Here is a 13718-nt window from a genome sequence, read left to right as displayed (position 1 = left end):
TGTATACGGATGCATCTTGACCAGCTAGCTAGACAATGCAAACCCCCACATTATTCCACATGTCTGCTAGAGTAGTAGCAAAGAAACAAAGGGTTTATCTACATTTGGTTACAATCATTTACGTGCATGGTTCCACAGCTTCAATAGAATGAGCATCTATCCGGCATCAAAGGACGGAGATCCTGACCGTCAGCGTGTACTTTTTTTTTCTTCCTTTATTTTTAGACAAGTTAGCTGCATCGATCTTGACTAGACAGTAGGTAGTGATCAGCTAGCACTGTACCATCTCACCTGATGATGATCTTCCCAGGTTAATTGTTAATTAGTAGCACTTCAAACTATGAACCAAGTGATACTTAAAACCAATGCATTGCACGCATGCATGCCCCATATATCCTAGATCATCCCATTCCCACCTGATGATCTACCCCAGCTGAAACTGCTGCAGAAGCATGCATGCATGATGCATTCTGGTGTCTTGTCTTAGATGCTGGTGGTGGCTTCTGTAGGACTCTTTTTTTTGACTCGCCTACAGTTAGCGTCACCCCTACTCCTCCTTTTGCCATCGGTGCATGTACACTGGCCTAGCTACCCCCAGTATACTGACAAGCAAAGAATCTTGTGTCCTGGCCCTGCTACATATACTTGTGACCTAGCTAGGCAGACAGCGGCACAGACTACGTAGTATAAACAAACAGACTAACTAACTGTATATGCAGAGACCTCGATCTGCATATACAGTTTTCGTTGCAGCTGGGACATACTTGTGTAAGTACATGACAGGGACGTGTGCTTGCTTGCTGGGCTGGCCACCATGCATGCATCGGGGTCCAAGGTCGTCCATGCATGTATGGCGAGGGCCGTGAGCTCAGCTCGCGCCATTGGTCCATGTCAAGCGTGGGCCCCGCGGGGGCCGCGTGGTGCATGCCGCCGCCGTTCACCGGCGGCGGCGGCGGCGGCGAGCTGGGGCGGCCCTAGGCGACTCCCCAAGGGGCAGATACCTTGCTCTAGCTGCCATTAAAACTAATGCCCAAGGGCCAACAAGAAAGGGATCTACGATATATATATACGCAAATCGATCGATCATGATGAGCTTAGAAATGACGCATTCGGTGATGCCCCCCACGGCGTGTGCGCGCGGAGGGTCGGCAGCTGTCTCCAGTGCCGCCGGGCGCGGACACGTAGGTACGTGCATGGCTGCCTCCATGCATGCAGCGCACGCGGGAAACATTTAGTTTTATTCCGATCGATGGGGGTCCTACCTGTGCAGGCTGCTGCGCGCTTTGGGCAGGTAGGTTCACAGCATGCATGTGAATCTCGATGCCCATGCACGGTTGGATTCGCAGCTAGCTAGCCACGACCCTTGGCTTGCATTGCCTGCCCATGAACTTGCTGTTGCCCCGTTTTGTATTGGGTCGTAGGAAGCAGGAATGATCGTCCATGCATGCATTATTGTAGCTAGACATGATCACATGGATCAACAGGACCAATCCCATTTTTACACAGGCCGGGTATATATACTCGAGGCCTATCCGGTCCCTTCTCGATCAGATGCATGGGTTTAGCTAGTAGATTGCTGAACAAGTGCTGCGTCATGCATGCTGTGAGAAAAACCCCAGTGTCACTGAAACCTTGATTGGAACGGCCGGTCTTTAGTTTTGTTTCTATTAATAAACCGGCCTGCTTTTACTCGTTGAAAACAACTTCATAGAAATGCGTCAGCGTACAGTAGCCCCAGAAAAAAATTTATAATCCCTTATCATCTTTAATTTCACCATATTTCGTTGAATATTATAGATATGTCATGAAGTGCCGCACCCCCCCTCAATTCTTCTCTAGATCCGCCCCTGAGTACCATCAGTTTAATTAATTAGACTAGCTAGCTAGCACACAAATAAAAGAAAAGAAACAAAAAAAAATCAAGCATGCAGTCTCCAAAATATCGGGAGAGCACAGAGCAGGACTGACGAGAACATCAGATGGATACGACCATATTAATACCTTCTTACCTAAAGGTGAATCAACCTTATATCAAGATTAAATTCGATATATTTGAACAATTAGTGCTGCACTGTAATTTTTGTGCATTCTCATTTTCAGAATTACTCGACTGGATAAAACCGTGTGTGGAAATTATATGAAAAACGTGGAGGACCAAAGAAATTGATTGGGACCAAGCCAAGTCTTCTCAATGTTCTCCACCAGGCCACCACATCACTTTTGGTGCAAGAAAAAAAACAGTCCAAATCCAACACGTTTTGGATGTTGCATTCGGACTGCGGGACAGAACCACGTTGTAACGGCTGCCACGACTTCATACGGACTCTGATTGGGGCATTCTTGGACTTCACGGAAAGCTTATCAAGTCTACTTTCAAATAAATCTAGACTTATATCCATATCTTTTCGGAGTTAGCCCCGGTCATCATTTTCGTTCGCGGATATTTTTTATTCAGGTGCTGCATCATCTTATTTTGGCCTAATGGATCGTGTATCGAGTTTGGGTCCATTAGGGACGTGTCCTAGGGTTGGAGCACGACTGAAGCACCACTGTGGTCGCCCTCCCACGTTTATATACCTCCATAGCCGCCACAAACAGATTGGATTTTGTTTTGTTGAAAGTTTAGTCATTGCTACATGCTTGTAAACGTTTGTGTCTGCTAGACCATCCGTTCTACTCGATTCAGAATCCCACCTTTATGATTTTAGATTGGTTGTTATCTCTATACTTGCAATTGAGTCTTCGATTGCTTGCAGGACGAGTGCCATAGTGGCCGGGTGTTGCGCTCCATAAGATCGCGGCAGCTATTGAAGGTGGTGTATCGGATGCTAAGGCGCAGCATTCTTAAAAGGTTGTAGTCGGACCGTGAACATCGTCTCCATCCACCAATCGAGTTATCCATCCCTTCTCACCAGATGAAAGATTGGGAATAAACTCTAGTAGATTCACGTCAAGAACATTGACCTGCATGTGGCAAGTTTTTAAATTAAAATAGATCGATCCAACGGCTCCGGACCAGCTTATACGATGATGGAACCAGTCTTCCTAGAAATCCCAAGGGATAGATACGCACGCATTCATCAAAAATTCAATTTCTTTTTATTTCCTTTCCTCTCTGGAATCTTCTATCGTCACCTACTACTTAATTCATCTCGATCGAGTGTTCGTATCACTGGATCCCAATGCAAATCTCCTCCCATTTTCTATATATAAATAATCCTGCAAAAATTCTCCCGTAAATCTTGTCAATGGTCTAGCATGGCAGGTGGGACCCTCTGTGGCCCCGCGAGGCAGGCACGGGCGCATGGGCGTCGTCGTCCGTCGCTCGCTTGGCCTCAGGTGTAGGTCGATCGGGTGCATCATCGACCACGTGGCACCTGGCGCGGCGACACAGTACGCTGGCAGCTACCTGGAGCTCGATCACTCTCGAGAGCAGCCACTGTCACTCTCTTAATCCGCTGCCGCCGCTGCTGCTGCTGCTGCTTCTTCTTCTTCACATGAACAACAGATTAAACTATATATGTATATATAGAAGGTCGTCCATCCCAAGATAGTCATCGATACGCATGATCTTGCTCTTTGTATACTCGTACGACGTCAACTGGTGACAAGCTTGTTGTCAATTGGGGAAAATAAAAGGCGTCCTCGATCGAGGCAAAGATTCGACACGTCGCCCCTACAGCCTGCACCTAGCTAGCTTAGCTTTGCGACGATGTCTCCGGAGAAGAAGAAGATGACGACGACGACGATATACTAATCTAATCTAACAAGGGCGACACATAATCGGTCGCATATATAGCTGCTAGTTAGTTGCTACGTGTGCTACTGTGTGCTTAATATAATTACTTAGGTTAAACCGGCCGGGCAGCAACAGCACATCTATCCTTTTAATTTGTGGCCAGCTTATCGTCCTTGCAAGTGTACGTTGCATGCTCAAGCAAATCCCGAGCTAGCAGCATATTGTTTATGTTGGGTTAGTAGTACTATTGCTACTGTTGCTTTTTGCGATGTCATATATATGATATGGGTTCGTAGGTACCACTAGCTAGCACACGTACTGTTGCTTTTTCTTCCCTCGAAAGTAGAAAACCATTGCAAGATATTTCTAGCTAGGTAGACCTAGATGCATGGCAATAGCATTCTATAAATAATAATACAAATCTCAAGATCATGCATTAAGCTTTACTCATCACCCATGAAGGGTCACACCACACTGCCTTATTATCATCGGACGTGGCAGCTAGCAAGGAGTCGGTCAATAAGGACAGAACGGTTAACCTTTCCAGCTTTACTTTACTTTGACACACACAACAATAATAAAACTGATAGCTCCAGCCGTACTATCTAGCAAAAAAGAAGTAGCTCACTGTCATATAAAACTCTGACGAGATCAAGTGTACGTTTTGTCCATGGCTCCATGCATCATGCATGCTACTGGTTTCTTTATCTGTCGGTACCATTTTTTTTATCATCAGGAGCAATATGCAAATGTAATGTTGTTGTTCATCATGCAATGCCATGGCGCCACCTTGCTACTATACTGATCGATTTGATTTCCTGCTGCTTGATGGCATCACTGCATGCGTCTTTTCCCCATTTGTGTATGAATAAACCCGTGATGCCTCGCGTACGTAGCTAGGCACAGAAGTCAGAAGAAAACAAAGTCGCCATGCCAGCCACGCTTGCCGGACTAAACAACAAACAAACTAGAAAAATATAACAAACCTCTCCATGTTTGTGGGGGGGTTCTCGATCGATAGATCATCCCCCAACCGAAAACTTGCAAGCAAGCAACCAGCTGACACACTAGCTAGCTAGTTTATCCTTGATCAGATCATTTGGTGGCCTCATCGTATTGGCTAACTGGTTTATCTTATACTAATATGCAGAGATGGAGAATCTAGTGGAGGTGGTCCTGCTAATCATTCCACAATTAGGGTGACGACGTCATCGGGTCAACTCTTTCGCCCCTGTTGCTGTTGTTCGTTCATACTGTTAAAGAAAAAAAGTAACCCTAACTGATATATGGATATATATATAGATCATAATATAAATATATATATATTGTAAATCGTAGATGATCTATATTGAGTCTCGTGGAAACACATTATACTAGCTAACAAACTCATCATTGCTAATTAGATACACAATTACTAATCACTTACCTGTGTTCCTGTCGCTGTCGAGCTAGCGGGCGGGCGAACGAAAGCGACGTGTCGCCGCGGCGCTAGCTAGCTAGCAGTAACAGGACGTACTGGGCACGTTGCCATGCAGCGGTGCCGTGGCCGCCAGGTCAGAGACCCTGTCTGTGCCACGCATTCAGAGATGGAGATGCTGACCACCTATGCATACGCTGTGATGTGTACGTACGTGTGGTCGACCAAATTGTTGCTTCCTGCATACGTATTGCCGATGTGCATGCTGACGTATGCTACTCATGCATCTGCAGTGGCAACCAACACATATAGTTTCTTTTGGAGGTGCGCGCGGTTACCGTAGCCTCCGCCCAGGGTCGATCGACGCTTGAGTCCTCGTGTCCAGTGGACCTAATCTTTTGAGTTGATTGTGTGTGTGTGTGTGTGTGTGTGTGTGTGTGTGCATTGTTCCATATTATTCTCAATCCTCAACTTGCATGCGAAAAGTTTGAGGCCCTTTTATCAGCTAGCACTCATCGATCTATAGGCGGCGCGTGATCGGCGCCGGATTTATTTGCTAGGTACCACGCATTATCCCTTCCTGCATTGGCCAGGGTCGTCATCGCAAGCTGCAACCTTGGGCTTGATTGGAAAAGGAAGGACAGATCGATGCATGGGCGTAGTTTATGTGTTCTAGTGCCCCGCTGCGGCGTACGTGGACACCACCTTAATGCACATGCTGTGTGTATTGTATGTTATCAACTTTGTGCATGCTTAGCGAGCTCGGTGAATAGATTATATTCAATTTAATTTAAATACCTATATTCGCAAAACCCTACAAATAATGCTCAATTCTTTGAAAAGTACATATATAGACAAGCAAGATGAGAATGAACCTGCCGATCATAATTTACCGATTCACGGATCTCCTGCGTGTTCTTGCAAAAAAAAAAAGAAGAAGAAGAAGAAATGCATTGAGGCCTGGTCTTCCTTGACCAGGGAGACGAGGCGGCAATTCTCTATATATACGTGCGTCGGCAAAAAAAGTTTTGTGCTTTGTTAGTTGCTAGTGGTGGTCATTAGAAGTGCTATTATCACAGATCCCAAATTTGTTTAGTCCTCGGCCAGCCTGCCAGGAGTTGACTGCTGTAGCTTTTGGCGCAAAGGTCTCTGCTGTGTGCATTAGGATAGTGGAAACGGGCGTGGCCATGCTCTCTCTGCTTGCATGGTGGGTTGACATTTTGCGGCGGTCACTGTCGTTATCCACTGAGCGTGTGCTAGCTTTAAGAGCTAGCCGGCCGTCAGGGGTCAACACACGATCAGCTCACTGTAATGCTAGTCCACCTCATCACCTCACTCGTGTTCCGGTCAATGATGCATATGGAGCATCTGCTTGGTTTCTTTTCTGGTCACGCCGCCTGCATGCGATATTAATGGTCTTGTTTGTTCGTTCGAGCTCAGTGGAGTTGTTGTTGTTGCATTGCTTCCTTTTTCATCAACATCCGGTCCAAAAGGCACATGGATAATTAAAACCGCCCAGTAGCTCCTGCAGGAGTTACTAGATTGCTAGATAACATTGTTAATAATCTAGTGACAGTATGACACATCACCAATATAACCTCTATTGGCCAATGCAACTAATATAATTAATGGAGCATCTAAATAATTAAACCACGCCCATCTTACTCTTAAGCTGCCGGTGCCCAATTTCTTTTGGAGCACATATGGTGTGCTTTGAGATCCGTGCTTGTCGCTATTGTCGTGGGCTAAACATGGTGGTGCCTAGGATCCCGAGGCACCTTACGCAAGTCATTACCTGTGTATACACAAGGTTTTTTTTTAGCAGACATACAACACAAGTCATGTCTGCACAATTTGCTATCTAGTAGACATATATACAAGACAAGTTACTACACACTTATTACAAAAGTTTCTACTACTTGTACAATATAAGCTGTCTATCCATATAAAACAACTCAAAAACATATGAGCTATAGGTCTTGTTCTGTAGATCACAGTGTATGAACCACAACCTTTTAAGCGGATTTGAAAAGCAAAGTTTCCCCCACGTCGATCATTCAATCGACTCAAAGCGAAGAGAACATGATGGCATCATCCTAATGATGGTGACATTTCTATAGCTCCCCTTCTTACTAGGATGCATAAATTCATTTTCTCTCATCCGCTTGTCTTTTTGTGATGGGAAAAGCTGAGTTTGCACTCTCAAACTATCGTAAAAGTCTGATTTTCATCCTTTAACTACAAAACCGAATAATATAGACCACCCAACTGTTAAAACCAGATAGATTTAGCTCTCTGTCCAGTTTCAAAGGTGGTTTTGTATTTTTAAAAATATTATAGCTAGATCTAAAAAGTCAAAACTAATTCACTTTAGCGACGTACGTATGCGACAGCGACCATCCGATGGATGGGCACTTGGCGCGCGCGGGCGCTCGAAACGTACGTATGCGCCCAGTCCTCGGCATGCAGGCCGGCTATTAGGCAAGGTGAGCGTCAACCTCTCGCGTGTCGCCACTTGAGCAACGTTGCGATTCTGTGATCGAGCGAGGCTTCATTCGAGAGGAGCGAGTGTCCCGGTACAAGTTTCGGATACGGCTCCATGTGGCCATGGGTCCTTCTCCTCCACCTCCGTGCATGGTCGCCACTCCGTCGCCTGTGATCTCTCTGGTACGCTACGCTGCTTCCAATGGCAGGCAACGTGTATATCGATAGGATAGCGATGTGCTATTTGTGGCTTCGTCCGTTTCAAGATTAGCGGCATGCATTCTTGTTTGAAATTTGTATCTTAAAATTTGAATTATTAGCATTTAAAACGTCATATGCAGTCTGGAATATACCGTCTAAAATATGCTTGACTTTGGGTTTCATCCAGCCATTGTTGGTGAACAGGATGCTGGTTCTTCCCTCCCCGATTGTTAGCTCTAGTGCCAGTGACAGTGACACTGGGCGCTAGCTGGGCACTACTGCATATGCATGCCCCGGCACAATCATCTATGCATTGACCACAGTTTCCATCTGGATAGATTATATATATTAGTGCATCATTCTCCTTTTCTGGTCATATCTTTTTGTTAAAAAATTCCTTTACGCACATGTGAAATGTGTATCCATGTTTCTGATCTTGTCGGTAGAAGAAGATATTTTTTGCGTATAGACAGCCTTCATCCTTCTTTATCCCACAATAATAACAAAACAAATTAAAAAGGGGAACAGATATATAATATTCCCTCCATCCCAAAAAGAATACAACTCTTGCTTCCCTTCCCTCGGGGAGTCAAATAATTATAAATTTAACCAAATTTATATAAAATACTATTAAAATTTATATTACAAAATAAGTATTATTAGATTAATCATGTAATATAATAATATACTTTTATACTTAAATCTATTTGGAGATATAAATGTTAATAATTTTTTATAAATTTAGTTGAACTTAAAATTATTTAATTTCTGGAGAAATGAGAGTTGCATCCTTATTTGAACGGAGGAAGTACCCTAGTCGCTGTTGTTTGGATTCATCTATGCCACGACGAACAATTTCAGCAGCAACGACGAACAAGGTCAGCGGCAACGACAATGCAAGGCCAAGTCAAGCAAAATCTGTCACATTGTTCACACGTACGCTAGCTGCTGGGACGATCTCTATGGTCTCCTACCTTTGCTTGTACACTTCTCAAGTGATCTCAACACACTCAGCTCAGCCCTGATCCATGCATGGAGCACCCAAAAGAGCAACACGTACAAAAAGCCAACAGACACCAACGCCACTAGGAGAGGCTGCCACTACTTGTCGACGAGAAGCATCCGTGAGCTTATCGGCCACGGATTACTTAACCTGTAGCAAACCACTGAGAACGTGAGAAGCAGCATCGTATGGTGGCGCGTATAGAACACGCATACATGTCAGCCTCATGGGCTCGTTCATGGCTTCCAATTGGGTCGTCGTCGTCTTCCATGGCTCTTCCGATTTGCTGGAGATCGAAGATTCTGGACGGAGACGTGGGAGAAAAAGCTGTGCCCTGGCTCTACCTCTGCCGCCAAGCATGTCGCCCTCCCCTTTCACCTGTCCGTGCCAGCGAGTGTGCGAGATCGCTTGTCCTAAACCTGATGACAGATCACGGTTACGCTAAGCGCCATTGACGACAGAGAATGAGCTTGGAAGAAATCAGCTCTTTGGCAGCTCGTCGTCGTCCAGGGCCTTCCCTCCACGCGTTCTCCGTCCATGCCCGCCCTAGCTTGCATTGAACCGGTCTACCTCTGAACCTTAGTTTCTTCCACGGCGCATTGTCAATTCTGACTTCGTTCACGTCTGGTGTGTGCGTGTGTTTGGTCAGCAGCATTGTCTCTCTATTGTCCTGCTCTTGATCTTGGAATGATTCTTTTTACTCTGAATGGGAAGACAAGTTGGATGAGTAGGAGTAAGTTCTAAGCATTTGCAGAGGAGGAACTCAAGTTCTCATGTTGGTTCTTGTATGCTTGGGCACCAAGCAGGAGGGGGGAGGTGAATGAACAAGGAAGGAAGGTGGTTGTAGGACCAGAGGCTGCTGCTAGCTGCTTGGACAGTGAAGCTTGTCCAGCGTCTCTACTAGTCTACTACCTTTCTTCCATCGCTTCTTCCCAGCTGTTTCCAGTTTCCACAAGGACACAACCTGTAAAAGCGTTGCATTGGAAAAGGAAAAAATAACGCCCAATGCTGCAGAGATCATGGATGGGCTGTGACGGCAGCGAGATTATCAGAGGTATTATATGGTCGCTTTAGGGTTGCAGAATTAGGCAGGGGTGCTAGAAAAGAGGGAGAGTGACGGAGGGACGGTTGCTGCGCTGCTCTGCTTATCAGTGCTCTGCCCACCATCAGCAGCAACCATGGGAGAACCAACGAGATGTCGGAGGAGGGGCCTTTTGTTTATGCGACCGTTCGTTGCCTGATTGGATGCCATCAGTTCGTGGTAATCCCTGCACTAGTAATATTCTTCTCTCTATTTTTTTTTACTGAAGGTCATTTTAAATTTGGTTTGTTTACCTTAGTTACATGTAGCAGGAAAGTAGGGAGCAACAAGGATTTGCTACACTGATAAAAACATAGGCCTAATAAGTTTCTGAAGTCCAAATTACTTCACTGTGGCGTTGCATAACTTAAAGTAGTTGCCTTTTTACCCCGCCCAAAAAAGTTAACCTCTTTAACAAAACCTCATTTTTCATCCATCAAATTCAGCTCATTTTACACAGATTCTTTTTACCTGCAAAAATGGAGCTCCCTCTACCCACGGAGCTGCAGTCACTTCACCTGAAATTTTAAGGCAAATCACTGCCAGACGCATCTGAATCTGTTCATCAGCCTCAATCTGAACTGAAGAACCGGTACATGAGCACCCCCCACAGCTGGGCAATAATCGGATTGGGGGAAAGCCACGGCCTTTCCCTTAAACTAATGTGGCACCAACATCTGCTCCACAGAATAATGCAGCAGGAACAGCAGCCCAAAACAAGTCCCACAAGAGGACATCAGGCACTCACAAGCATGTAGCATGTACAAACAAAAAGAACCAGGCAGCCTTCATTATTGTTACCACCACTATAGTATCTGAAGATCAGATGATGGATTGGTGATGAGACTGATGGAGAAGAAGAAGAAGAAAGGGTATGCACTGCTATACACAGTGAGAGATTCAGATATACATGGGTGAACAATAGCACCTCAGTTGCAGCAACTGGGTGGTCCAATTCATCTACTAGCAATAAGCAGGCAGTGGAGCCTGCAACACACAGGAACTGAACAGAGCAGCTGCTGAGGCAGCCTGATGAGGCCTACTAATCTACTATATCACTATTTACTAGGCTAATTACTAGCTACTACCACCTCCAACACTCACTACACTAGTAGCAGGAGGTGAAAACAGAGACCAGCTGAGCTCAGCTGACCTGCAAGCTGCAGCCTGTGGCCCCTCCACTCTCTCTCTAAGGACTGTCATCACTAGTGTGATAAGATTAAACCATGTAAAAACATGGAAAAAAAAAGAAGAGTAACCGCTAGTAACTGTATGCAGTAACTGTGTGCAATGGATGGGGACAAGGCTCCGGGGACCTCCTATGTACGGCTCAGGCTCCCTCTGGTAAAGCCATTTCCCTCCAATTTCCTCCTCCCCTGCTTCGCCGTCCTGCCTCCCCTGCTTCTTCCAGCTCCAAGAAGCCAGGAGAGGAGAGCAGAGGAGGAGCGGCCATGGATCGGCCGGAGAGGTGGTGCAAAGAACCAAGGAATCAATCAAGGAACCATGGTTGTCAGTCGAGAGGCTCAGGCCTGGGCCTCCAGCTCCCGGGCGCCGATGAAGGTGCCGTGGAAGCCGTAGGGGACACGGGAGGGGAGCTGGACCGTGGCCTCCAGCCGCATGTCGGCGGCGTTCACCACGAGGAGCTCCGACGTGCCGGCGCGCTCGTCGCGGACCAGGGACAGGATGTACCCGTCGTCCTCGCCGCGCGCCGGCGCGCCCTCGGTGGGCACGAAGCAGGGCTCGCCGCCGAACCGGCCCTCGCCGTACTCGAACCTGGTGAGCTCGCCGGTGGCCAGGTCCACCTTGGCGAACCCGGACACCTTGGGCCACGGCTCGGCGACGGCGAGGTACGCGTACCGGGTCTTCCGCCCCAGCATGTTGCGGTTCACCATGCCCACCTCCAGGTTCACCTGGCTGGTCGGCGGCAGCACGGCGCGGCGCGTGGAGGCGCCGGTGCGGGTGTTGAGGCGGATCTCCGTGAGCACGCTCTCGAGGCGGTCGTCGGAGTCGTTGAAGATGGAGTCGGCGGGGGTCATGCAGGAGCCCACCACCACCACCTCGTCGGTCTCCGGCTCCTCCCACGCGTTCCAGAGGTGGAAGCAGAAGCAGTCCGGCACGTCCACCCACACCATCTCCGACGCGTCGGTGGCGTACTTGGGCAGCACGCCGAAGCGGGAGGTCTTCTCCTTGTCGAGCACCACGGGGGAGCCGCCGCGGAACATCTCGCCGAGCTTGAACACCACCTGGTGGTCGGGCACAACGACGTGGTTCTCGGTGATGGCGAAGTCGTGGATCATGGTCGGCTGCTCGAGCGGGATCTCCACGTCGTCGGACTTGGTGCCGTCGGGCCGGAAGTAGAAGTACTTGAGGTACGGCTTCTTGATCACGTCGTAGCTGAGCGCGAAGAGCTCGCCGGAGGCCGGGTCCAGCTTGGGGTGCGCGATCATGGCGCACCCGAGCTGGCCGTCGAAGTCGTAGCGTCCCACGGTCTCGAGGTCGCCGTCGTCGGTGACGCGTACCTGGTACGGGAGGTCGTCCTCAGACATGGCGAGGAGGCGTCCGTTGAAGTAGACGAGTCCGGCGTTGGCGACGCCGGTGCCGTGCGAGGGGTCGACGAGGCCGCAGAGGCCGCGCGCGTAGAACAGGGCGAGGCGCGCGATCCCGGAGTGGCCGTGGAGCTCGCCGATGGCCTTGGGGAAGACCGCCCTCCCCAGCGCGCGCTCCTGCCGGAGGCGCGCCGTCTCGGTGAACCGGCACGCGTACGTCTCGGCGGCGCCGTTGCGGATGCGCACCGCGTGCACCATGCCGTCGCCGTCGAAGAGGTGGTGCCCGGCGGTGGGCTCGAAGCAGGGGTTGGCGCCGTTGCGCGCGTAGACGCCGTTGATGAAGGGCGGGATGCGACCGGACACGGGGAGCGCGCGCACGGGCGGCTGCTCGCCGACGGGCGCGAAGTTGCCCGCGATCTGCACGGCGGGGTCCGCCGCCCGCGGCAGCGCGCGCGGCCTCTCGAGCAGGTTGGTGATGACGCCGGCCTCGAACGCGTCCAGCGCCGCCGCCGCCGCGCGCTGCAGGAAGCTGAAGCCTTTCTCGGCGCCGGGCCCGCCGGCGCTATCGCTCCGGTCGCCGCCGCGCCGCGCCGGCGCCGGGGCGGCAATGGGGGCGGGCAGCTTCGGCGGCGGCACGTACCGCACGGCGGCGGCGCCGGCGGGCGGCGGCGCGCGGAGGACCGAGTTGGCCGCGGCCGCCGCGGCCCGGGGCGCGAGCCGCACCGCGCCGCGCGGGGCTCCGGACCTCGGCGCGGCGAGGCCGCCGCCGCGGTGTATCGAGGAGGAAGAAGCAGGGGAACTAGCCGTGATTGTCTGCATCGCTAGGCGATCGCCGATTGGGATTGCAGGATGCCAATCTGAGGGTCCTGGTTGCCAATCGCGGCGAGGTCGGCGTTGGTGATGGCCGTTGGGAGAGTGGGAGAGGGGGAAGAGGTGGGGGAGGAGGGTGATGGTGAGGAGGAGGCGGAGGGTGAGGGTATATATAGAGTTTGGGAGGGGAGACAGGGGAGGGGGAGTGACAAGTGAGGAGGCGGAGGAGAGAGAAGGGGAGACCACGTGGTGGATTCTGGGAGAGGGGAGGAGAGAGGCCAGGTGACCAACACAGCACTGCAGATTGGACTGTGACCGGTGGCGGTTCTTCTTCATTTCCCCCCCATGCTTCTCAAGCAATTCTCCTCCTCCTCCTTTTTCTTTTGTTCTTGTGTCCTAAAATGGACATGTTTGGTCGACTCGTAATTTTGTGGCGG

At 49.6% G+C, this 13718-nt stretch overlaps 1 protein-coding gene across 1 annotated transcript; it reads right to left on the bottom strand.

Annotated features, from left to right (window-relative positions):
* Positions 1–10836: 10836 nt before the first annotated feature.
* Positions 10837–13242, bottom strand: LOC112885643 (9-cis-epoxycarotenoid dioxygenase NCED5, chloroplastic-like; the record flags this gene model as incomplete). The annotated part of the gene is made up of 1 exon (XM_025951212.1): positions 10837–13242. A coding segment is annotated over one exon (1794 nt), but the record flags the coding sequence as incomplete, so codon positions are not given.
* Between the last annotated feature and the right edge of the window lie 476 nt (positions 13243–13718).

This window comes from Panicum hallii, chromosome 3 (assembly GCF_002211085.1).
Source record: "Panicum hallii strain FIL2 chromosome 3, PHallii_v3.1, whole genome shotgun sequence".
Taxonomy (NCBI): Eukaryota; Viridiplantae; Streptophyta; class Magnoliopsida; order Poales; family Poaceae; genus Panicum; species Panicum hallii.
This window is presented reverse-complemented; position numbering and strand designations above follow the sequence as displayed.